This window comes from Lates calcarifer, linkage group LG10 (genome assembly GCF_001640805.2).
Source record: "Lates calcarifer isolate ASB-BC8 linkage group LG10, TLL_Latcal_v3, whole genome shotgun sequence".
In the NCBI taxonomy this organism is placed as follows: domain Eukaryota; kingdom Metazoa; phylum Chordata; class Actinopteri; family Centropomidae; genus Lates; species Lates calcarifer.
The window spans coordinates 6,323,355-6,347,161 of NC_066842.1; the positions used below are offsets into that span (position 1 = coordinate 6,323,355).

General features: G+C 39.5%; 1 protein-coding gene across 7 annotated transcripts in view; it reads left to right on the forward strand.

Annotated features, from left to right (window-relative positions):
• Window positions 1-21,089, forward strand: part of peak1 (pseudopodium-enriched atypical kinase 1) — a 97,118-nt gene extending 76,029 nt beyond the window's left edge. For all 7 annotated transcript variants that reach the window (XM_018675899.2, XM_018675903.2, XM_018675905.2 and 4 more), the window contains 3 exons: window positions 5,701-5,951; window positions 12,211-13,031; window positions 16,585-21,089. In XM_018675899.2, coding sequence (XP_018531415.1) covers window positions 5,701-5,951; window positions 12,211-13,031; window positions 16,585-17,967 — 2,455 coding nt within the window. In that variant the 3' untranslated portion in view covers window positions 17,968-21,089. The remainder of the gene's footprint in view (window positions 1-5,700; window positions 5,952-12,210; window positions 13,032-16,584) is intronic.
• Window positions 21,090-23,807: the final 2,718 nt, after the last annotated feature.

The window sequence follows — 23,807 nt, forward strand, 5'->3', positions numbered from 1 at the left end:
CACTGCCCTTATCTGTTACTTCTCCTTTCTCCCACCCTCATATTATCCATACCTTCTGGTGGTTGGCTTTACACAATTACTTTCCCTGTTTTGTGTGATTTTTGCTTCTGTTCCATGCTTTCCTTCCACATTTTCTCCTTTGAGCCCAAAGCACTGTGAACTCTTAAATATTTCACTCCTCCATCCTGTCAAGAGCTCGGCCCCATTCTGTCTCTTTTCTAGCTTCCCTGCTTTTCTCTCTTCCTCAAGCTTCAGCTCTAGTCATCTCTTTCTTTCTTCCAGAAGTTCCTGTCTCCTCTCTCACTTAATAACAAGTGGTACAAGTATTAAGTATGTGCTAGTTTTACTGTTAATATGGGATAGGATATATTAGGGTGTGCTGTTTAAATTGGAGATTACCTAGTGCATGTTACCCAAAAGTTTAATGCCAAAATCCACAAAGCATTAGTCAGAGCAAATGAGGTCTCTCTCAGTTCACACAAGGGATGAAGGAAAAGTCAAATATATATAAAAATGAGATATTAACTAAGCTTTTAAAATGTAGTAAAATAACCAGATGGCTTTCCAGCATTGGTCAATCCCAAATTTAGTCGTCAAGCCTGGTGCCAGCAGTGAAGATATTTCTCTTGTTTTTACTGAGCAGTGAACATCAGGGAACATCTGTTCCATTATTAAAATACTGATCAACTTTTTGCAGTAAAATCTATTCACTTATATTTGATACCAAAAATAACTGCAGTTTTATTATGTTAATATGACTGGACACATTCACATACTATGTAACGCACAACATATAGTACAAGCTTATGTGAAATCACACTTTAAGCAAATCATATTAAATAAATCGCAACACTTTCAAACATCTCACCTTTGGTCTAGTTTGCCTTATTTTCTTTACAACTGTCTTTTACAAACATTCCTTTGTGACCCTGCTGTTTAGAGCATTTACTGTGAGCTTGTCAATCAGTAACTAATTTATTCACTTGGTTTATTGGCAGCACTGTAGGTTACATCGTTACTCCACTGTTTATTTCAGGTATTGCCAAATAGTTTTTTGAGTTGACCCAAAAACAGAAAATAGCTAAACCTCTCCCTTGATGCCTAAGCTTCCTTTGGTGGTGAAGGGGGAAATGTGACATTATCTACAGAAAGAGTGTGCTTATGGAAAGTGAATAAAAGGGAAAGGAAGCGTTTTTAAGTAGTTAGTCTGATTCTTATCAACTGCAAGGTCCCTCTAGATTTATATATAGTTGTAGCGTTTTTTTCAAATCAGTGCTCCTGCAAAGTGCTGGAGCATTTAGATCCATCTGAAAAATTAGATTCTGTGCAACCAAGGCAGTTTATTAGAGTTGCTATTTATTAGTTCACAAATTTTTGTTTTTTTATTTTTATTTTTAGTCCCACATGGTTGTACTAACTACTATTGCTGACAAATAGTAATATTGTATGTTTCAATCAGTGAAAGGACATTTGTTTTTACATCCTGTAGGCATCTTAGAAACCTGAACAATTCCTGGATTAACATACCATTAGGTCAGTGATTACATGTCATGAACTGGTTGTGCAGGTCATTCTACAGATCTTCTGTTTTGATTGGCAGAAGAAGGGTTAACTCCACTGGGTTTTTTTTTTTTTTTTTTAGGAGCACTTTTATTGGCTAACACTAGGCGTGGTCTTCAGTACTGACAAACACACATTACCTTAGACAGGTAAGAACATTCAAAGAGGGAGAACAGAGGAAGACAGGAAAGAACACATGCAAGGAAAGACTTTTTGATTCTTCACAACTAGCCTGCCTAAAATCACTGCTCTACCTAGAATGTGAATTCACCTTTTACCTGGTATTCAGGGTTTCCAGATGGGAAGCTGCGTGAGCCAGTACAGTGGGTAAGCTTGAAATGAAGCCCCTTTCTTTCATATACTTCTGTAAATACCTGGGACCATCCAGGTCATGTTGACTCAGTAGGGAGGAGAGATTTCTGAGATTATATGATTTGTGTTTTGGATTGTGTTTGTTCCTGTATTGAAGCAGAGGTCTGAGAGGCAGTAAAATGCACTGAGGTAGCTTCATGCTGTCTCAACAAGTCAGGTCCTGACATTGAAAAAAGTAGAAGGTATAAAGGTATTTTTTGCGTTAAGGGCCTCTCAAGGCGTGTATCCACACAGGATGTTATGCTGGATTATATGCTGGAGATTGTCTTTGTGATGTGATGGTCTTTTGGCCACTTTTATTGCTGATAGTAACCTATTAATGTTAGTTATGTCCTAGTATGAGGTGAGTGCTCTAATTACAATTTTTATGTATTTAGAACAAGGAGGAATATAAGAGGAAACTGAATTAATATGTAGAAGTCAGGCCACAAGCAAATTTTTTATGATAAACCCTCTACATTCCATTATATTACACTGTACCGTTGATATGCTGTTAAGTTTATAATTACACTCAGTCTTTAATGCCTTTGTCTTTTTACAGTTTATTTACTCTTTGCTTTGTAGTTGGCTCACAGTACTGTGATGGGCCTTTTATATCAACTGTCTGCTGCTGGCAAGTGCTAAAGTAATGCACTATGGCAATTTGGAGGCTATTGATCGGCTCTCTTTAAAAGAGACACAGAGGGCTCATGGCCTACAAAAACAGATCATAAACATGTCAGATCTGATGCTTTCCTCAGACACAGTGCCCCAGGGTAGAGAGACAGATACATGAGCAGCTGGGTGTTTTCCTCAAGAGCTCACTTTTCTATCACGTCATGGTCAAAATATTACAGTAACACTCGTCTCTGAATGCCTGCTTAATAACAATTCCAGAAAAGACTTATCAGATTAGCTTTCAGTGTATTTAGATTACTATAAGGTGATACAACACATGAAATCCATCCATCTTTGAACTATGTGAGCAGAAAAAATGTTTACTTGGAAAATGATAGCCATCTTTAAAGTGAAAACTGAAAAAAAATCTTGGTTCAAGTTTCTCTTTTTAATCATTGGCCTTTTTGTTTTGTTAAGGATACTTATCTCTTCTTAAGACAGAGGATTAAATTGCTTAACTATTTTTTACTATCTCAGCATTCTTTTAGGCCAAAACTGTCATTATTTGTTTTTACAAATTGTTGTGATGATTAACTTGAAGCTTAATGTGGTCTCTGCATCACACATCTTCTAAGTGCCCAAAACTACTTTATAATTAAGAACTGGGCACACAGGAAGACTTTAGCACTTGATTTTATACTGTTTATTAGTGGTTGTGAATAACTGGCCAACTTGTTGGCCACAGAAGAATTTCAGTTAATTTTATTGGTGTAATAGATGCTGTAAAAAAGTCAACTACAGGTCCCAAACTTGTTATTAGACAAAGCTCTCATGAGCTCTGTTGTCTCCTGAGCCACTTTTTCCTGACAGAGACTTTTGCCTATGATCACATAGACTATTAGTCATATTAGGAGCATGTTTAATCAACATTACAGTTAAAGGAAATGGTATGTCTGATTCAGGATAATAAAAATATTACTGCCAGTCAGTCCCACCCATGACAATGCTAGTGGCTATGAAACCAGCCTTTTGAACTTTTTGTGACTTTTTACCTTTTATGTTTTACTTTACTGCTTTTGTTTTTCTTTGTTTTTATCATTCACCGGAGGGACAGGAAAAATAAATAGGTAAATAAGATTCAGACTCATAACGGCAGTGCCAGAATAGTAAACAATATGCCACCAGAAGAATATCTCATATTTAGAACAGATGGCAAGGCCAGCCACTCACTTAAGTGGCAGATAGCAGGTATTTTGTGTGTTACAATGGAGGTAATATCTACAGTAGTTTAGAATGTCGCCCAACCTGGGTGGTCACAACCCAGGTGGCCTGAGGCTGTAATGTCTCACACAGGTTACATTGAGAGACCTCAGCTGAACTGTTATCAGATCAGAGGTCAGTTACCAGGTCATTTTGAGTATCTTATTTACTGTGATCAAAGTGGCAGACTGATCCCAGGTAGCTCTTGATGAAACACCAGCTGCTGGGTTTTATTCACTATAGAGTTGAGAGACACAGTTACCCAGGTGACTGTGAAAAAAATCTGATCGTTTCTTGATGAGCAGTCTTGATGCATTTAGCTTGAATTAAAAGTCAAGGCTGTTTGGAACAATATGCTTTTTTTTGTTCAGATGCTTCAACCGGCTGTCATGTTGCTACATTTGAAAGTACCATTTAAAGAGAGGGCTGGATGTCTGTAAGTTGCATTAAGCAAAACAGGGACCCACTCCTAACAGAACTGCTTCAGAGAAAAGTTAGCAGTCAGAAAACTCTAGGTGTTAACTTTAAATGCAAACTGGTTCCCAGCTATGTCAGACATTTCAGGAAGAATACTCTTTTACAGTGCAATAATAGGGTGATGCACACAGGCCCCTTGGGGAAACTGTTGTGCTGTCACTTCCCTAAGAAGACACATATGTGGCAGATCGCCTGTACAACAGGCATCTCTGGCAGTAACAAACTACAGTATACAACAAGTCTCATCATAGCATCCCCAGGGCTTTCACACTGTGGTTGGAGTCAGTCTGTGCAATCTCAGCTCTCCCAGCGATAACACACCCTCAGTAACTGTAAGATATTACCTAGATTTCTGGTGCCCACAACTCACAAGGGCCACTGTCAGTACATCATGAAGATATGGCTTCCTGTCGTAATAGGGAACAATATATATTCATCTGCTGTAAGTCATTCTGAAGAGCAGCATTATAACAGAGACATAACACACAGTAGGTCATTAAAAGGACAGGCATTGTTTTTCATAATGCCATGCTCATATACATCTTTTGAAGTCACAGTTTGTATCAATGTTGCTGCACTTTCAAAATGTCAGTCAACCGGAGGATCATGATTTTGTTTTGTTTTATAATTCTTTTTAAGCTTCATGGTTCATTATGTTATTACTCAGTACAATCAGAATGCTTCATTACACGCCTACAGCTTTGATAAGTGTTTGATGCAAAAAAAAAAAAAAGAAAAAGAAAAAGAAAGTCAGTTAATAATCACATTTAAGTCTGCCACCTCATCGTCACACTTTTTCATCAGTGTGCTGTGGCAGATTTAGATGAAATTTGTCTCACTTCTATAAACACCTCTAATCATAGCCACCTACCATCACAGAGGGATCTTCAGAACATATTATCACTCACCATTGTGACCTGCTTTGCCTTTATTTTTCCACCTACCCTCAGGCAACGTATGTGTAGCTGCATTTGAAACACATCGTGCTTCAAAAGCCCCCCACTTAGAGCTATGTTGTCTCCAATTCATCACTTTCTAAGGATGAAGTGTGCTGATAAAGCGATGCAGACATTCATTTGAGAAAGTTAAAAAAACTGACCAGATAAAAACATGGTTGTATGTGTTTTGTTCATATCCTGTGATCTTCGATACAGTTATCCGTCATAGACAAAATGAACAATGACAGATGAAAGCCCTCATCAGAAGCAGCTTGTTTATCATCTATAAACACCACTATCTTCATCCTGCTTCTTTTCTGACTTGTTTTTTATTAATTAAACCTTATCATAAACAGAATAACAAACAAAATCAAGACAGCGGGTAAAATGTCAGAAAGGAGAAAGGAAGTAAAACTAATTTAATCAGACTGTTAATGGAGCAAGTATCCCACATTTTCATAACTTAACAAGCCATGCTTGTGTCTGTCATGTGCAGCCAGGTACCAGTCAGTGCCAGCAATGCCAGGGATCGGGAGCTGCCCGGCGCCACCTCCCTGCTGTCTGCCAAAGTGAATCTGGGGCTGGTGCTTGGGGAGGGCGAGGAGAGCCATGCCAACCAGGTTGCTGCACCAGCTTCAGCCAGCGAAGGCAGCGCCAGCCTCGGAGAGCCAGAGGAGGATGGGAATCACTCCCATCACTCCCACTCTCCCGCCTCCAGCCAGTGCAGTGCCACATACAGCAACCTAGGTAAGAACGACACGTGAGATGAAGATAGTCTCTTAATGTTGTGTACGTAGAGTGTGTGTGTGTGTGTGTGTGTGTGTGTTAGCACTGTATATGACTGACATAAAGCTGGGAAAATGTACTTCAATGTACTAAATGTACTAAAATTTCTGACTATCTCACCAAAAAATGACAGAATACTATAATCTTCACTACTACATGCATTAATTGATTTTCATTTTGCGATGCAAATTTGTTTGTTTCCTGCTGCAGAAAGGCACTGTTGAGCATGATTTACAGTGAACAAGGTACTTTTGCAGCTCAGAATATGGTTATCATAAAAAAGGTGAAGAGAAAAATGAGGGGGAGATTGCAAATAAGCTGCTGATTGTGCACCACAACCCCTCAGAGCAATAAGAAAAAAAACTGCACATGGTTAAGCTCTACAGTGTTTGAGCTGCAAATGGTATTTTTGTCTGATTTGCATCTGTTTTTAGAAGTCATTTGTATAAAACTGATCACAGGTTTTATATTTTTTAGAAAAGGCAGCAGAATATGTCTCTGTATGGAGGTTCTGTTTAGTTTTGTCGTGAGGGTAACAAGTCAGTGGATGAATCTTGAGTAGCTCACTCTTCTGTGTCTGCAGTTCATCTCACTCTGACTAGAAGTGGCTGTTTTTACTTTTCCTCAGCATCAGCACAACTCCACATGTGACAAGTCATAATTTATTCCCTGCTAAAACTGCTGGAGCTTAAAATCTCAACACATCTTGTCACCCACAGCCTGCAAGTTGGAATCTAGATTAACTTGAAATAATTAATTTCAGATAGGGTTGGAAATATTTGTCCTGAGGTTAGTGCTCCTGTTTGTGGAGCTCCCTCTCTCCCTGTTGAGGTGGGACTAATTCTCATCAGCATATTTATTGGACATGCAAAGGTATACAGAGAGTGGATGGCTCACACAAAACAACAGATTATGTACATATTTTCATTGAAATCGTTCATTCTCTGTGGTCCTCTCTGTCTCATTGCCTTTATCTCTGTCTCTTGTTGTGTTTCTGAAAACCATATTTGATATGATTGATCAGCATGGAGTAGGGCTTTAGTAATTATCACATTATAGGAACATGCATGACTGATTTCAGTACTGCATAAAAGCTTTTATCCTCATACTATATCTGAGAGTAATTATTATACTGTCTTTTTACTCTAAATCTCCCCAGTTGTCTGGTCTGACTCTGCAATCTTCAAGTCCAGTTTGACAAAAGTGTCAAAATTATTTACTTATTTTCACAGGATAGAATGGTATAGAATAACTGAGGAAGAAGTCTTTTTGGTTTTGCTTTTTGATGTTAAAAGCAAGACAGTAGACAATCACCAAGAGACACAAGCACATTTATAAATCCTTTTCAGGTGCATCTGCTGTCTTACAAAAGACAAACTTTAAGAACACTGCTGTTTCTTTCTCTGTTCTGTTATTCTACGTGGACATGGCAATGTTTCACAGTGTTCTGATTTTTGTCTCAAGTGGTTAAAATTGAAAGTTTTGGAACAAGCCAGCAGTGTGAAGATTTATTTTTAATTTATTTATATATTTAAAAAATCAAGGCATCCAAATGGCAAGAGAGCCAAATTTTGGAGGAGTTTCTAATTCTTATTAAGGCTTAATTCCTTAAAATTATCTCAGCAGTCTGTAACAATTTCAGGTAGTCTTAGAAACAAAACTGGTATATTAAATGACAGATACTGCTGCAGACTGTCACATTGCATTCCTCTAATACTGTGTTGATGAAGTTCCTGTTAAAGTCCCCATTTTGGAGCCTATGTGTGATTACTTGACAGTAAGCATTTCATCATTAGACTCTGACAGCAGCTCAGTATAGCAGCTTTGGTGGTCGAATGAGGGGAGGAAGAGAGAGGTAGGCACAGCTGTCAAATATAGCCGGCCACTTAAAATGTGGAGCTCTCTGTGTGTGGGAACAGATCTCGTTGTGATCAAGCAGCGTGTTAGAAAAAAAGAAATAGAAACACAAAGTGATAGGGTGGAGAGTGTGGGTTTGTAGAGCTGATGGACTACTGAGGTGCTTCACTGTGTGTTTACACACGCGGTTGTGTGATGTTTAAAAGGTGCGTGGGTCTTCTTGTTAAAGGATTCATCAGAAGCAAAGTGTTTGTGTGTCGTTTTACTAATTAGGATTTTTCACAAGGGTATGATGTGTTTGTGTATGTGTTTTTGTGATGCTCAGAATGCACACCCGCTGTGTAGATGGGTATATTGTGAATGTGCTAAAAGCTCCCTGGATGATGCATGATGAACTGCCTGCAGCCTAATTTTATTCTTCTACATGCTGCTAATGAGGAGGAAGGCAGGAGTGAGTGTTTGTGTGTTTGCCTGCCTTCATACATTGTACAATATGCCATTTTTGTTTAGAAGAGTGTGTGTGGCCTTCAACATTAACACATAGCTGCTGAATGTGATGCCTATTTTAAGTTGCCATATCTATCTCATCTTTTCTACTTGTCAGGATTTCAGAATTGATTTGCCTCTCCTCTCTCTCTGCTGTTCACTTTTGGCTGCGGTAATATTCCCTTTTCACACGTTTCAGTGGAAAATCACATTCATTTTTCAAACACAAGTGTCTCTCTCTCTCTCTCTCTCTGTCTCTCTCTCTCTCTCTCGCTCGCTATATATACAGTATACACACACTTGTATTTTAATCAGAGCGTCAGGCAGTAGGAGGCAGAGCACTCTCTGTCTCACTCAGTGAGAAATCTCCAGTACTGGTGGGAGCGTTGAGCCTGCCTGTTGGCACCAGCGGCTCCACACAGACTCTCAGGGATGGAAGCAGAGAAAAGCCTTTCACTCTGCCTCCCTGCGCAGCTGCTGCAGTGCATTTACCTAAAAACTTTGAGGCATTAGTGGAATTGAGGTAGGCTTGTTTTGCTTGTTTTTCCACCTTGTCTCTCAGTATGTGTCTCTTTTATCACCTGTCTGTCTCATCTTTTTGTATTTCTCTTTCTCTGTCACTTCCCTCACTTTTACCATCTCCAGCTACCCACTCCTCTGCTCTAACCTCATTCCTCCCCTCTGTTCCTCTCTATTCTACCCATCTCCTCCATCGCCTCCTGTTGTTGTGGTGTCAGAATTAGTTTTATTGCGCCATGATGGCTGAACAGTAATTGCTCTGCTACGGCAACAAGTTCCTTCGTTTCCTTTCTAGCAGGTGTTGGGAAATGTCAGTCTCTGTTTACTGGAATTGTGAATGGAATGCCTTAATATGGAATTCTTTAGGTTTTATATCATGGTCAACAACAATCAATTATTTGAATATGTTATATCTTTTTCATTCTTCTTATTCTGTCGTAGAGGAGATTAATAAATGGTAAACTAATTTTCATTTGTGAACTGTGGTTTCGATTTATATTCTATATATACTTGAAGAGAAAGGAAATCATTAACATAACCCTGTTAGAGAATGTAACAAGCCAGTTTACTGCTACTGCCTTATTACAATAACTTATGTTTGTGTGCGAGTGTGTGTCTTGTTAGAAATCTTTTTTCTTGTTTTTTTAATATCTAGGATGATGATGTAATAATGCGCAGCAGAGAGAATGTGGTGCCTCTAAATTTGCATGTTTGGGTGCCCAGATTTGGGTTGAGGAGAGAGACAGCAATAGCAAAATAATATAAGAAGAATTAGCTCCTTAATCCTGAGCAGATTTTTGAGAGATTTTGACTCTTTGCTGTTTTACCTCCTGGATGTGAACACAGGTTAAAAGATGTCAAGTAGTTGAGGTTTTCAATTACTTATCACCACTTTTCCAAGACCACATCTATCATACTATCATCTGACAGATTTTTTTTTAATTCTGATCCTATCCCATCACAGTGAGATTACAGCATTCTTTGTAGCCGTGTTAAAAGGTCATTTGATTAAAATTGTAGAACTGCCTCTCTTACAATTCTAGAAATAGCAAACAGAATAAGCTACACTGAAAGTTTTTATTATAGAAAGAACTGCAGATATCTATCCATCTAGAACAGATATCTATCCATTAGTCAGTTAATTGGTTTGTCAATTTAAAAAAAAAGGCCAAATATTTGCTAGTTTTAGCTTCCATTTCTATCACTGGAACCTGAATATTTTATGGTATTTGAAGATGTCATTTTGAGGTCTAAGAAGCTTTGATGGGTATTTTTCCACAACAAAAGTATTAAACAGTACATCAAATAAATAATCTGCAAATGAAGCAATTCATTGAAACCATAATTTCATTTATGTTTTGATATAAATTGTATGGGGATATGTTCATATCAACCATATGAAGTCTGTTATCTCCCCATGCTGGTTGTTATATAATTAAGTTTATTTCTCTCTACTGAATTATAATTATGAAAAAAAAATAATACATAAACTGCAGTCTGAACACCTCTCTAAAACATTTTAAAAAACAAACTGAACATTATAACCTTCATGAAAAGAGGATTTACTGCAGGACTGCTGTATTCGACTGCGTTAGTTTTAGCAACGTGTGCCTAATAAAGTGCCAACTGAGTAACATTCTTTATTTTAAGTGAAGTGACAGTCACAAATGGGTTTAGTGTTACGTAATTAAGTTAAGTCACAGCAATGTTGCTGCAATAAAAGATTGAGAGAGACAGTTGTTTTCTTGGATGGATTACTGCAGATTGGTGGAGGAACACATTAAATATACTCGTTCCAGGGAGGATTACCAAGACTCATTTACTTTATCCTGACTGCTCTTTCTTAAGGCTTCCACTGCTTACTTAAGATGATGGCAGCGTGACACACACACGTGAGGAGTTATTCATACCATTTGAGAAGAGTTTGTAGTCAGTAGCATTTTGGACTTAGCAAAAAGAGGCGGTTTCTTCAAGCAGATTCCTTTACCGTAGGGATGGCAGCCTCTCGTCATGATCTTCCAGGAAATTGGGGTGTTCCCTGGTGAGTTAAAAGCTGCGCAGCAGGGTTGTCTGCGACCTTGCACACCCACTCAATTTAATCTATCAGGCTGTTTCATTCCCATCATGCAAACGGCACAGCTCCTTTGTTCTTTTCATCTTATCAGACACTTAACTCTGACCCATCTGCCTCTGTGGTCCTCCACTCCAGAGAACATCAAGGGAGTCCAATCAACCCCTCAACCTTTCAATTCCCTCCCACCACCATCCCAGAAAAAATAAGGTCACTTCAAGTCACCAATAAATGTGCTCTCCATCCTGCCTCCTTAAGCCTCAGTGCAGAACAGAACTGCAGATTGAGTCGGGCAGCTGGATGGTTGGAGGGATGACTTGTGCCCAGCTGTCCTGCACTCTGGCTTGAATTCTCCCCAGGGCCACCAGTTACCTCACGTGCCGCAGCACGCAACCTTGTGTCACCCTCTCATCATCTCCTGAGAGGCAGCAAGCCAGTGGGAGGCTGGAAACGCTGTGAGGGCGAAACAAGTAGCTCTAGGGAAATTGGTGGTGAAAGTGTGGAGTGCTTTGTATTTCAGGTGTCATTTTTATCTTTTCCAGTCAGGAATTCTGGTTTGATTCTTGTAAAGGTGACATTCACTGATAATTGTAAATCATATTTGATACCTGTGTTTTTACATAGTTTTATCTCTTACAGATCCCTTTGTTTCTTACGATTAGAAGCAATCTTGACAGCTTAAGTCACAAAAACAACCTTTAAGTCCTGAAAGGTTGATTAAAGTTTTTATACTGAATGATTCTGAGCCCACAGGAAATGAATCAAAGAATCCAAGCTTGAAAGTAAAATCCTAAACTATAATCTAAACAAGTGGCTAACCCTTAGAAAGATGAACTCCCCAGTTGCTTCTTTCATTTTTGGGTATAAATTGAACACAGCCTGCCCTAAAAATAGCAAAACAGCAATTTACATCCATGTTATATTTAGTTACATAATTGCATGTAAGAAGGGTTTTTTTCAGTTTTTAAAAACTGTTTTACATAGCAGTTGAGTAGTTTGAGTGCTTATTTACATTTTTTTGTGTGTGTGTGTGTGTGTGTGTAAAATCTCAATCTGAATTTGACACTGCAGTCATTAAATAAATGTAAGTAAAAAGAGCAATATTTCCTTCAGAAGTATAGTAGTATGTAACTACATAGTACCAGAAATATGGATATGTGTATTGCATTATGCTCTGCACTGAGTTTTGTGTGGTGCAGTCAGTGTTTTAAGCACTCCATCAATTCCATTTGAATTTCATTGATTCTTATTCACACAATAAACATGGTGTAATCTTCTCTCAATCAGGTCAATCCAGAGCCAACATGATCCCACTCAAACAACCTCGGAACATCAAAGCATCCAACGACACCTTGGCCTCCATCGACCTGGACTGCCTCGCTGACCAGCCAGCCCCGAAGCCCACACCACCACCACTACCTAAGAAGGCTGTACCTCGCTCCAGTACTGAACCCAGTCTGGCAGGAAAAGAGCCAGTCCAGGGAGCCCTGAGACCTCGGGCTGAGGCTAAACCTGGAGGCACCAACCTCAGTGTGGCCAACCCACTGTACGACTTGGACTCCACCTGGGAGACAGCTAGTCAGAGCTCCTCTCTCAGCTCCGAGCCTCATCGAGCCCACAACCATGAAAGCGGTGACTCCCTAGAGAGGTCATCAGCTTCCATGGCTGCCAACAAAGGCCGCCCAACTAACAGCACACCCTCCCTGGTTCCTCAGCCTGCACCTGCTGCACCCAGTACCACCACTGGCAGAGAGAGGAGGGCCTACCCAAGTACAGAGTCTCTGGCTGGAAGGGGTCGGACGACAGGTCGAGGTGCTGCCGCTGGAGGAGGTGGCTCCAAACCCCAGAGACCTGCTCTTTACAGGGGTTTGGACAGCTGGGATGAGGTGGTGGGGAGGATCCGGGGTCTCCACACAGACACACTGCGGAAACTGGCAGCAAAGTGCGAGGACCGTTTCATGGCTGGCCAGAAGGATCACCTGAGATTTGGCACTGACAGCTGGTCCCACTTTAGACTGACCACTGGGAAACCCTGCTGCGAGGCAGGAGACGCTGTGTACTACACTGCTTCCTATGCCAAGGACCCACTAGTCAACTATGCCATCAAGGTAAGATATCCAGATCTGTTTATAGATCAGTTTGTCTTGTCAAATGACCACTTCTGTTTTTATGCACAGTATAATGTTATATGCCCTTTGATAGGAGAATACTAAGTTTAAAATGAGTGATGTAACAAAAGATTTCTAAAATTTACCACATTAAAATGAAATACCTTTGAATTTTTTTCTAATGTCTAGAAAATTCAAAACAAGCTGTCTAAATGTTTTTATTCTGGTGAAATACATTTAATGGTATGCTGTGTAGCTGCAGTGATTAGTTGATAGAAAAATGAGTCACTAGCAGAAAATTATGAACTTGTAGGTGAAAGAACCATTTTGATAATCCATTAATTGTGTCAGAAATTTTTCATGCAAAAATGCCAAACTTTCTCTTGTTCTTGCTTTTTCATATCAGTTTCATATCAATGTAAACTTAATTTCTTTGAGTTTTCAAAATTGGTTTTGTGTCAAAGAATCAGTAACAAAGAATTAGTCTGTAAAAAAAAATGCAGCCCTAGTCTGCTTAGATGTGACTAACAGAGTCACATCTAACAGTCTGTTGGATGTTTTTTGTCCCTTGCACTAATGATGATGTTTTAATTTAAAGCAGTTGATACAACATGTTACATTTAAAACCCTAAAATACTCTATGACCCTAAAACTCTAACTGACCATACAAACTGAGTCCCCCTGCAGAGAGGGGGATTTTAGATATATTTGGAGCCTGGTGATAGTTGTCCTTGCAGTAGATTTAAATCCTTGTATTTGTTTTTTGGATGACAGAATCTCCTCCCACTCTCCAGGTGGAGGAATGTGTTTGTGCTGAAATCTTAGCACTTAAACTTTGAGCCTTTAGGGCATGACCTTGTTCAATAAAACCTGTGCGTACATGTATTTAGATTTTTTTTTCTTCTATATAATTGTGTGAGGGTAGCAGTTTTGTCTGCCTGCACTACAGTATGTGTGTGTGAGAGAGAGAAGAGAGAGGTGGGGGTCGGGGGCAGAGCTTGCTGGAAGAGTTCTGAAGCTAAATACAAAGCAGATATGGATGAAGGTTGCATTATTCACAGGATATGAAACTCTCTGTGCTCCACAGCACTTCAAAGCTTTGCCCTCATATTAGCAGCAGACTCAAGAGAAAGTCTTGTTTTTTATCATGCTCATCCATAAATAAGACAACCAGGAGCAGCAGAAGCAGCAGAACACAAACAGGCCCCAACTTCCCAATTAAACTTTCCCTGACTCGCAATTTTAATGTGGCCCAGTTGTGCGCCTGCCTTCCTTAACCCCGTAAGTGTAGTAGATTTTCCTGCAAATGAGATTTTACATGCTGGGATGTTTTTAATGTGGTGCTAATTATTCATAATCCACCTTTAGCATGTCTGTGTGAATTCTCTCAGAGGAATTCAGCGACTCAGTGGGTTTTTAAAGCTTTAACGGTTTCCCCGAAATGTCAACATTAAGGGGAAACGACCTGGCTCTCTGAACCAGCGATACTTCTACAAAATATAACATGTGAACATGGAGACATCTATAAATATGTCTTCAAAGAATGATCAGTATGCAGCTGTAGCTCTGTTAGCTCAGAGCCAACATGTCTAAACAAACATCCAGTGAACATGTGCATTCCTACAGTTTTGCAGAGTTTTGCAGTGTATTTACATGAAATTCACTGGTGCACTTGTTCATTCCACATCACAATCTAATAAAGTGCACATAAATTGTACCAAAGACCTTGAATATTACAGTCAACCTTAATAGAAGTAATAAAGTGAAATGATTGAGGTAGTAGCAGTCATAAAAGACCACACACACACACAGTTTTATTGCAGCCTTGTTGGTGTTACTCAGAGACCGAGGTCAACAAGACAAGTTTTTTTTAAGGGATGTAGAGCATTGACTTGACTTTTATTACAATCCTGTCATGATGATGATATATTTTTGTTTTACAGAAACAAGTTGTCCAAATTAATCCAAGGGAATCACAATTAGAAACTTAACAAAATTACTTTTGTTTTACACATGTAAAAGCCTAGTCTGATAATAACTTAAAAGTGAGAGTAAAAGTGTAATGTATTTCTGTGCACTAATAATTTGGTTTCAGTTCAGTGTAATGTTTCATACATATGCCATGACGTGATTTATATCAACAGTGACTGTAGATCAATTGAAAGAGTGGATGAGTCAGAAGATAAGTGGTTAGTGGTTAGGGGCTCTTCCTGTCCACATGTTGAAGTGTCCTTGAGCAAGACAGCAAACCCCAGCTCCCAGTGTGGGTGTATGTAGGGGGAAAATGTAAGTAAATTGTGCAAAAGTTTATATATTGTCTTCTACATGTTAGTATTAGTATGATTTTCATAAAACAAGCTAAGAGAAATAAGCTGTCACAACTAATAAACTAAATTCTAAACAACATTCAACCTTGGGCACCTGACGAAGGCACTAAGACCTTGTTGTATTTTTAACATACTCAGTGCAGACAGTGTGCAGGAATTAATTTCTTTGTTTTGCATAATCTCAATTTCAGTGTATCCATGTCTGTGTATCAGGCATGCATTAGACAACACTCAACTTGATACAGTATATAAGCAAATATAAATGCAGTGCGCCTTTAAAGAATACTGATGAAATCACAGTCAAATGATGCCATCTTTTGCAATACACAACAGAAATTATAGCAACATTTACCTCCACGTAACTAATTGCTGTCTTACAGAGTAACTGTCTCATAGAAAGACTATTCTTTTTGTCAGATAGTTAGAAAACTCACCATTAATTTGAAAAAACTTGTAAACAATGTTCAACCAAAAATATCTTAGTAATACGTCGTGACTTCTTTCCCTTTGTTGGTATTTCAGTGAATGTTGTGACATCTGCAGAGACTGATCCTATCCTTGACTTAGCCTCTCCTCTCTGCTGTGATCAAAGTGTGGAAAGATAGAGAGCTGCAGAGGCTGTTGCTGCGGTTTAGGAGACAGACACACACTCACTGGTGTCTATGACAGCCTAGAGTCTGTTATCTGCTTCTCTCAGCTCTGTACAGTATATCATTAATGGCATGAACTGAAATATTCTAGAGAGAGTGAGCAGGACAGAGTGTTTTTTTTTTTTTTTAATCTTTGGGTTCTCCAGTGCATTCTCTGCTAAATTGGTGTGTTTTGCTCCTGATGTCACAGAAGGTTTCTGTTTGTTTAAAAGTCTCCCATAGCAGTCGAGGGGCAATTTCTGTTGGTAGAGTTTATTTTATTTTATTTTGATTAACAGCCGTATCTTGATATTGAACAATGAAATATTTTTCATAAACATCATCTTTTCTCATTTAGAGAGTAACAAATTGAGGTTCACAAACAATACTTGTTGGTAAGATCAGTTCATTGTTTCTTTGCTGTATTTGTTGACATTAATAAAAATAACGCATATTTATACACTTGTTTTTTATAGAAATATTTGTGATTTGGTGAATTGTAAATTTAGTAATAACTTCATAGTGAGAGATTTTTTTCAGCTCAAAACAAAACTTGTATTAATGTTAAAGTTCTTTTCCCTATCTTTGTTTATCTAGATCTGTCGGAGCAAAGTGAAGGAGACGCAGCAGCAGTTTTTCCACAGCCTCGCAGTGAGACAGAGCCTAGCCGTACACTTCAACATCCAGCAGGACTGTGGACACTTCCTGGCTGATGTCCCCACCCGCCTGCTGCCCTGGGAAGAGGAAGAAGATGATGAGGAGGAAGAAGATGAGGAAGAAGATGTAAGTGGGCGGAAGGAGAAAGAGAAAGAAACTAAAACAGAATCCAAGACGACTGACTCCAAAGCTCCAAATGGCAAATTAGATGAAACCCCAACAGCAGGTCACATGAATACTGCCGGCTGCTTGAGGAGCCGAGTGGTGGTCATCACACGTGAGGTGCCCTTCCAGACGGTGGCCGACTTTGTCCGAGAAGGTGTGGCCCGACACACTCACAACCCAGAGCTGTACGAGCGTCAGGTCTGTCTCCTGCTGCTCCAGCTGTGCTCTGGCCTGGAGCACATGAAACCTTACCACGTGACCCACTGTGACCTGAGACTGGAAAACCTGCTGCTGGTTAACTGCCAGCCCGGCAACCCATGGAATCTGGACTTACTGGAGCCCAACAACAACAGCAACAGCAGCAGCTCTGGTGCAACCTCCACCAGTGCTGCTACCGCTGCTGCCAACGCAACGTGCCCCGCCCGCCTCATCATCAGCAACTTCTCCCAAGCAAAGCAGAAGAGCACTCTCATGGCAGCTGACCCTGGTACACTGCGCGACCAGTCACGCCTGGCACCTGAAATCGTCACAGCTACTCAGTATCGCAAATGTGATGAATTTCAGACCGGGATTCTCATCTATGAGATGCTGCACCGCCCCAACCCCTTTGAGGAGACACCAGAGCTGAAGGAGAGGGAGTACACCTGGGCTGACCTCCCGCCACTGCCAGTCAGGTCACTCTATTCGCAGGGTCTGCAGCAGCTTGCCAGGTTACTACTCACAGTCAACCCCTCTGAAAGGATCCGGATGTCCGAGGCCCGAGCCTGCCTGCAGTGCCTCCTGTGGGGCCCTCGGGAGGACTTGTTCCAGGCACTGGGCTGCAGCAGCACAGGCCCCATGTCAGGGGCCACTGCCAGCCAGCGCGAGGCCACCCTCCAGAACTGGTTGGACCTGAAGCGGACACTAATGATGATCAAGTTTGCTGAGCGCTCGCTGGACACGGCTTGCGGTGTGAGCCTGGAGGACTGGCTCTGCTGCCAGTATCTGGCATTCGCCACCACAGACACCCTGAGCCGGGTGGTACACATCCTGCAGCAGCCGCAGCCGCATCCTCAGTCACAGAACCAGAACCAGCAAGTACATGCAGCACAGAACCAAACTCAAACCCAAACACAACTAGCACACTCCTTCCACCTGACTCAATCACAGCCACTCTGAGTTCCTCTTCCCAGCTGTTACTATGGCAACAGATCCAACTTCCCTTGTGCAGTCCTTCTGCTGACATTAAAAGTGTAATGTAAGCTAATAGTCAGCTTTGTTGTTGCAGCAGCCACAGGGCTCACCTAAAACTAATCAGCTGGTTGTGCAATGTCTGTGTTTTCTTCATGGACAAATCAATCCACAGAGTGAGAGGCCGTGTTCCCATCAAACAACTAGGCTTCACAATCGAGATTATTCATAGCACTCAGACTAACGACTGCATGATGGTAACAAGTCCAACAAATGGAGTGGCTGTCTGACATTGTTCTCATATAGCAAGTTGATGTCATTTTGGCTCTTGGGAGTGAACTGGCAGACATCCAGTGAATCTGTTTCTTTAGCTTTTCACTTCTCACATGTTATAACACAAAACAAGTACGAGATTGAATAGAATTACCAACTGTGTGAGGGATTTTTGAAAGACTACCGAGTTGTGACATCAAGATATTAGATACAGTTTGAAAGCCAGCTGTCTTTTGTGGTTTATTTGAGACTGTGTCAAATGGAATACATTTTAGTTTTTATAGTATTACACATGAATATTTTACAGAAGTTTCACCAGACATTTAAAGATATAACAGTTAGATTTCTGGAGTGGAAACTTGAGATAGCATCAGAAAGTTTTATCCCAATTAGCAACAGCTCACTCTTGAAAAGACACAGATACAAAATCTTTGAGAATAAAAAGAGAAATGAAGGGAGAATATTTGAAATGAAGGCAATGGGGGAAAGGCCAAATGACTATGGATGGATTTGCCCTCTTTAAAATCTTATCAGGGTTAGATTGCGTTTTCATCTAGACTGATGCAAAAGCAAAATTGTTTTTCCACTGAAGCCAAAGATTGACCACAAATGGTCCATTTGGAGAGTTTAAAGATACTTTTACAAGTTTTTACCAGAGAGGTTTATTTCACCTTATTACAAAATACAGTAAAATATGATTTAACAGTACCAACATTTATTATTGATTATTCCCAATGTTTGCACACCTGAGACTCAGTTAAATGTCACTCTTTATGGTTTAAAAAGCCAAGCTACAGTTGAATTATATTCCCTTAAATGCTGTTGTATCATACCACACCTCTTAACAGGGCTTTGAATGAGGTAGGCGATGAACACTGAGCTAATTTTGGCTTGGCTGCAGTTTTCGGAGAACAGTTAACAAGTTTTAGATGCTTTGAAGTTAAAATGGAACACAACTGCCCTGGCTGTCAGTTTGGTTTCTCCTCAGAGTATGTGCAATTATTACCTTTGTTATTTCCTTTTGGAGGTAACAGTGTATGAACACTTTTATGACATTATACAGCCTTTTACTAATCCTCTCTTCCATTAGTTTTGTGGCACATAAACTGATTTGTTTCAGTTAAATCCTGCAACATTATAAACAAAGTGATTTTCAGTGTGAAGAATTTTTCACCGTTGATGGGAGACAGGGATGTTTCAGGGACTGCAAAAAAAGTTCTTTGTCTATTGTGTTGTTTTTGTCAAGTTGTTTTTGAACGGTTCTGCGTTACAGATGACATTTGCACATTCAGTCTGAACATTTGCGCTCCTCCATGGAGACTGAAGACATGATGATGATGATGATGATGATGATGATGCAGATGCAGGAGAGACTGAGAAAAGTTCCTGTGAATTTGAGGAACTGGATTTGATTTTGTTTTGCAGCGTGTGGAATGTAAAAGTTTTGCCTGGACTGAAACAGACATTTGGACCTGGTCTCATCCACCTCTGAACGCGCTCATCTTCCAGCTGAACCACTTTGTTTCACAGATAAACTCTTTGTGGAAAAAATCAACCAGAGCCTTGAAGAGAATCTACTCAACCACTGAGACTTCCATTCCTCCTGCCATGTTTTCCGTCCTCTTGTAGTTATCCGGTAGCGATACGCCCTGCATCGATGCTCTGCGCTTGTCACTCAACAGATCTGCTCTGCTTTAATTAAATGAGCTCTGTGTTATTGATCAGTACCCTCCTGCCTGGAGTCAGTGGAAGCAACATGTGTACACAAACCTCAGCTTCCTCAGAAAAATTATTTTGAGTTTTATGCACATGGGTTTATTTGTGGTTATGATGAACAAACACCTTGAAAAGCATCTTTAACTCAGAACTATACTCGGTTTACTTTCGTACAGAATGTTCCCTTGATACGCATCCAGGTGGACGATGTTTTCAAACTGACACTGCAAAAACGGCTTCGCATCTACAAGTTTACTTTATTTGCTCTGGTTACGTTTTTCTTTTCATATCCGAAAAACTGCAGCAGTTCAGCTTGTCACTTGCAGGGTGGGTGGGTAATGTACTTTTGGGATCAGGATCCTGTGTTTGTTTTACTGCAGTTGTACAGTACAAGACTTAATGGTCCATGGAGTGAAAATGAGACAAAGCAGGTGTGAGTTTGTTGCTGCGTTAAAGGGTTTGTGTACTAAGGAATGTGTGTGGACAGCACTGGTGGCTGTCCTTGTATTTAGAGATTTAAGCCTTTATATATTATATATAGTATAAATATATATAACCTTTATCTATTTTAATCCACACACTATTTTGTCGAGTATGGAGCACCTCTATTTCTGTCTTTAGAGTCTAAATATCATTTATTCATTTTTAAAGCTTTACTTGACTTTCTTCAACCTCGCTTGTTTTGGGGGAAGAAAAAAAAGTGAGTAGTTATCACTGTCCTAAACAAAGGATTAAAAAAAAGGATCGTATTCTTCAATTGCATTAATATACAGAACAATGTACAGTATTTTTACCCCTCTTGTAAAAAAATAAATAAATAAAAAATTACCTGCTTAGGAGATGAACCACTTTGAGAAGAGGCTGAAGGATGAGTTTTGAACGCACCATTAAAACGAGACATTCATCAATTGTACGGCCTACAGCAAATATCGCTTTTTGTTCTCTCTCTCTTTGCTCTGGTTTTCTCTTTGCATTGTTAATTGCCACTGAACAGAAAAACAGAAGCTTTCTGAGGCTTTCTATTAATATGTGTACAGTATGTCTCCTGGCCTGCCGCCATTTATTGTTGATCAAGTTAACCAACAGTAACAGAACAATAAATATATGTTTTTATAGATAAACTTTGTGCCATTGTGTTATTGGTGGAAGATAACTAGAAATTGTAATTGGACAGACTGTAAAAGGAACAAGTTTCAACTAGTGCTACTATACTCAAGGTTAAGACTGATTTTTATGCTATTTTTAGTCATTTTTAAAGTCTCATTCATCAAGTCTTTTATTACATACGTGAGTCTGATTTTTAGGGTTAGGAGTAGTTTGTGCAGTGAAAACCTTTTTTCCAGTCATTTTGCCCTGAACTGCTACTTGTGCGTCACTGATTTCAGCAAACTAAGAACCATCCTCCTCAAGCCTTTGGCTGATAACGAGCCCTTTAAATTATTTACAGTGACCATCCTAAAACTGGAGACATATTAATCATTTCAGTGGTTTGGAACATCAGCTTAATCTACGGTAATTCATTTAAACTCTAGAGAAACCTGAAATCTGAGTGTTTGGATTTCATTTTTCTTTCTTAGTAAAATTTGAAGAACTTGCTTATCCTTGCAGATATATTTCAGAGGAGCCCAGTATCTTAAAGATGAAGACATTCCCACACTGCTCTCAGTCAAGAGAGTTATTTGTTTCTTGATAGAATGGTAGATTTCAGATTTAAAGATACACTCTCTGATTTAGTTATAATGCCCAACAGCAACCCTGAAGCACAAAATTTCTTCACAGCTCACCACTGATCTGTATTGAAATTTGGGATTTGGGGGAATCTAATTAAACACTGTAACCTTTATCATAGTGAAAGTAAGTATGATGATGTACACCTGTATGTTATTGAGGCGTTTCATCATGTCATGTTTTCGATACAAAGTTGAGTGGCTAAAAATGTCTGGGTCAAATGAAAGACTATGTTTTTTGCAGCATATGCATGAGTCATAGACTCATGGCTCAGTGAGGTAGGTGCTCTGTATTGGAGCATGAAGTATTTCTGTGCCTATGTCACTACAACAGCTCCACCACCAGATGGAGACATTCAAAAGGCAAAGAAAAACTGGAATGCAGAAATTCACCTGCTGTTAAGTCTCTTCACTGACTGTTTTAGTGTTTACTTTGACTTTAAAGTTTGCCACGCTCGGTTCAGAGTTTAGTAAAAGCAGTTGAAATGTACAAATATGAAAGCAAAGATGTTTAATTTCAGTGCAGCAGAAGAATCTGCTATTGATGCAAGTCAGTCATTTAGCTCAAAGATTATCCTGTCTAGACTGAGATTATAGTCTTATCTAACATAATATGTCTTAGCTGTCTCTTCTTTAATTGAGAATGAGAAAGGGAACCAAGATTAAACACTTCTCTTCCACAGTACCTGCTTCTATATCTTATAGTGACAGGAGACTCCTGTGGGATGTTCTACTTCTTAATTAACCTGTGTATTTCATGTTGCATGTCAGGCAAATTACTAGTGGAGTTTCAGTTCAAATGTAAAGAGAGGTTTGTTTGATCAGACTGCACCTCTGTTGGCAAACAAAGTCGTATTTTAATCTCGCTTCCTGGTCATAACGTTTGTTTGCTTTTCTGTCTTCATCCACACAACAGCCACAGTGTGTCACAGCTGCAGCTGAGGGCAAACCCTGGTGTGGTCACTGAGGACTCTGTCAATGCAACATGGACAACATGATGCAAGGTAGAAATTTAATGAAGCTGCATCTCCATCCAAACAAATTACTGTTTATGTGGTCTATCTGATGAACAACAATAATCAAGATTTACGGTTGCAAAATTGCCCAAATGTTTCCTTCGTCTCTTCCAGGACTCACTGCTGGTCTTTGCACCAGTTCAAAGCTGTCTTTATCCACCACATGAGGCTATGGTGAGTGTCTCCTGTTAGGGCAGTAAATGTGACATTCATCAGTCTGGATCCAGGGTGATGCTCCAATAGGTTTATTACCTATATTGTGACCCATTACTTAATCAATAATCCAGCTGAATGAGGTCAAAGCAGGCCAAACGGGGTCAGAGGAAATCCAGGGGTGTCTGCAGGAAACAATGGAAGAAGTGTACATGTTCATTATATACTGTAAATAAAAGTACCTTTGTGATATATTGGAAGGGAAAGCCTTCACATTCAGTAAAATATCAGCAACAATTAAAGAAAGAAAAATTTTTGTCAACATATTGGCAACTTGAGATTTCTCAAATATCTAAATGATTCATTCATGGTACTATGGTCGTCATAGGGTGTCTGCATACATTTCCATACAACTCATAGTCTGCTGAGGGTTAAAATGCAGAAAAACTACCTAAAAACTAAACTAAATTATACTGTGTTTAAAAATGAATGTTACAGCAACATTAAAAATAAACTGGAAAAAGCTAGAATAAAAATTCCTGTGCACCCTGCAGAGAAAAAAAAAGTCCTTTGACAGATTTTAAGGAGGAAATATTAAGTGCGCTGATAAAAGCAGATTTTCAGTTTTATACTTTTTTTTTTTCAAATTTATATTTAAATCCCTGTCACAACGTGTTCCTCCAGGAAGTCGGTAAATGAATGTGGAGGTATGTTTAAGTTGCAGACTGGCAGAGATGCAGTAAATATTTATCATAAATGATAGATGGAATAGAAACAGTGGGATGAGAGGTGAGTCAAGTGGAGTAACTCCTAGTTATTTGGTGGAAAGTAGAATCACTCAAGTGCTGTACTTTGATGTACTTCCCTTGAGTATTTTAGATGTCTTAGCCCACTACTACATTTGCATTATTAAAACAAACTGTAATCAGCAAATAAATTATAA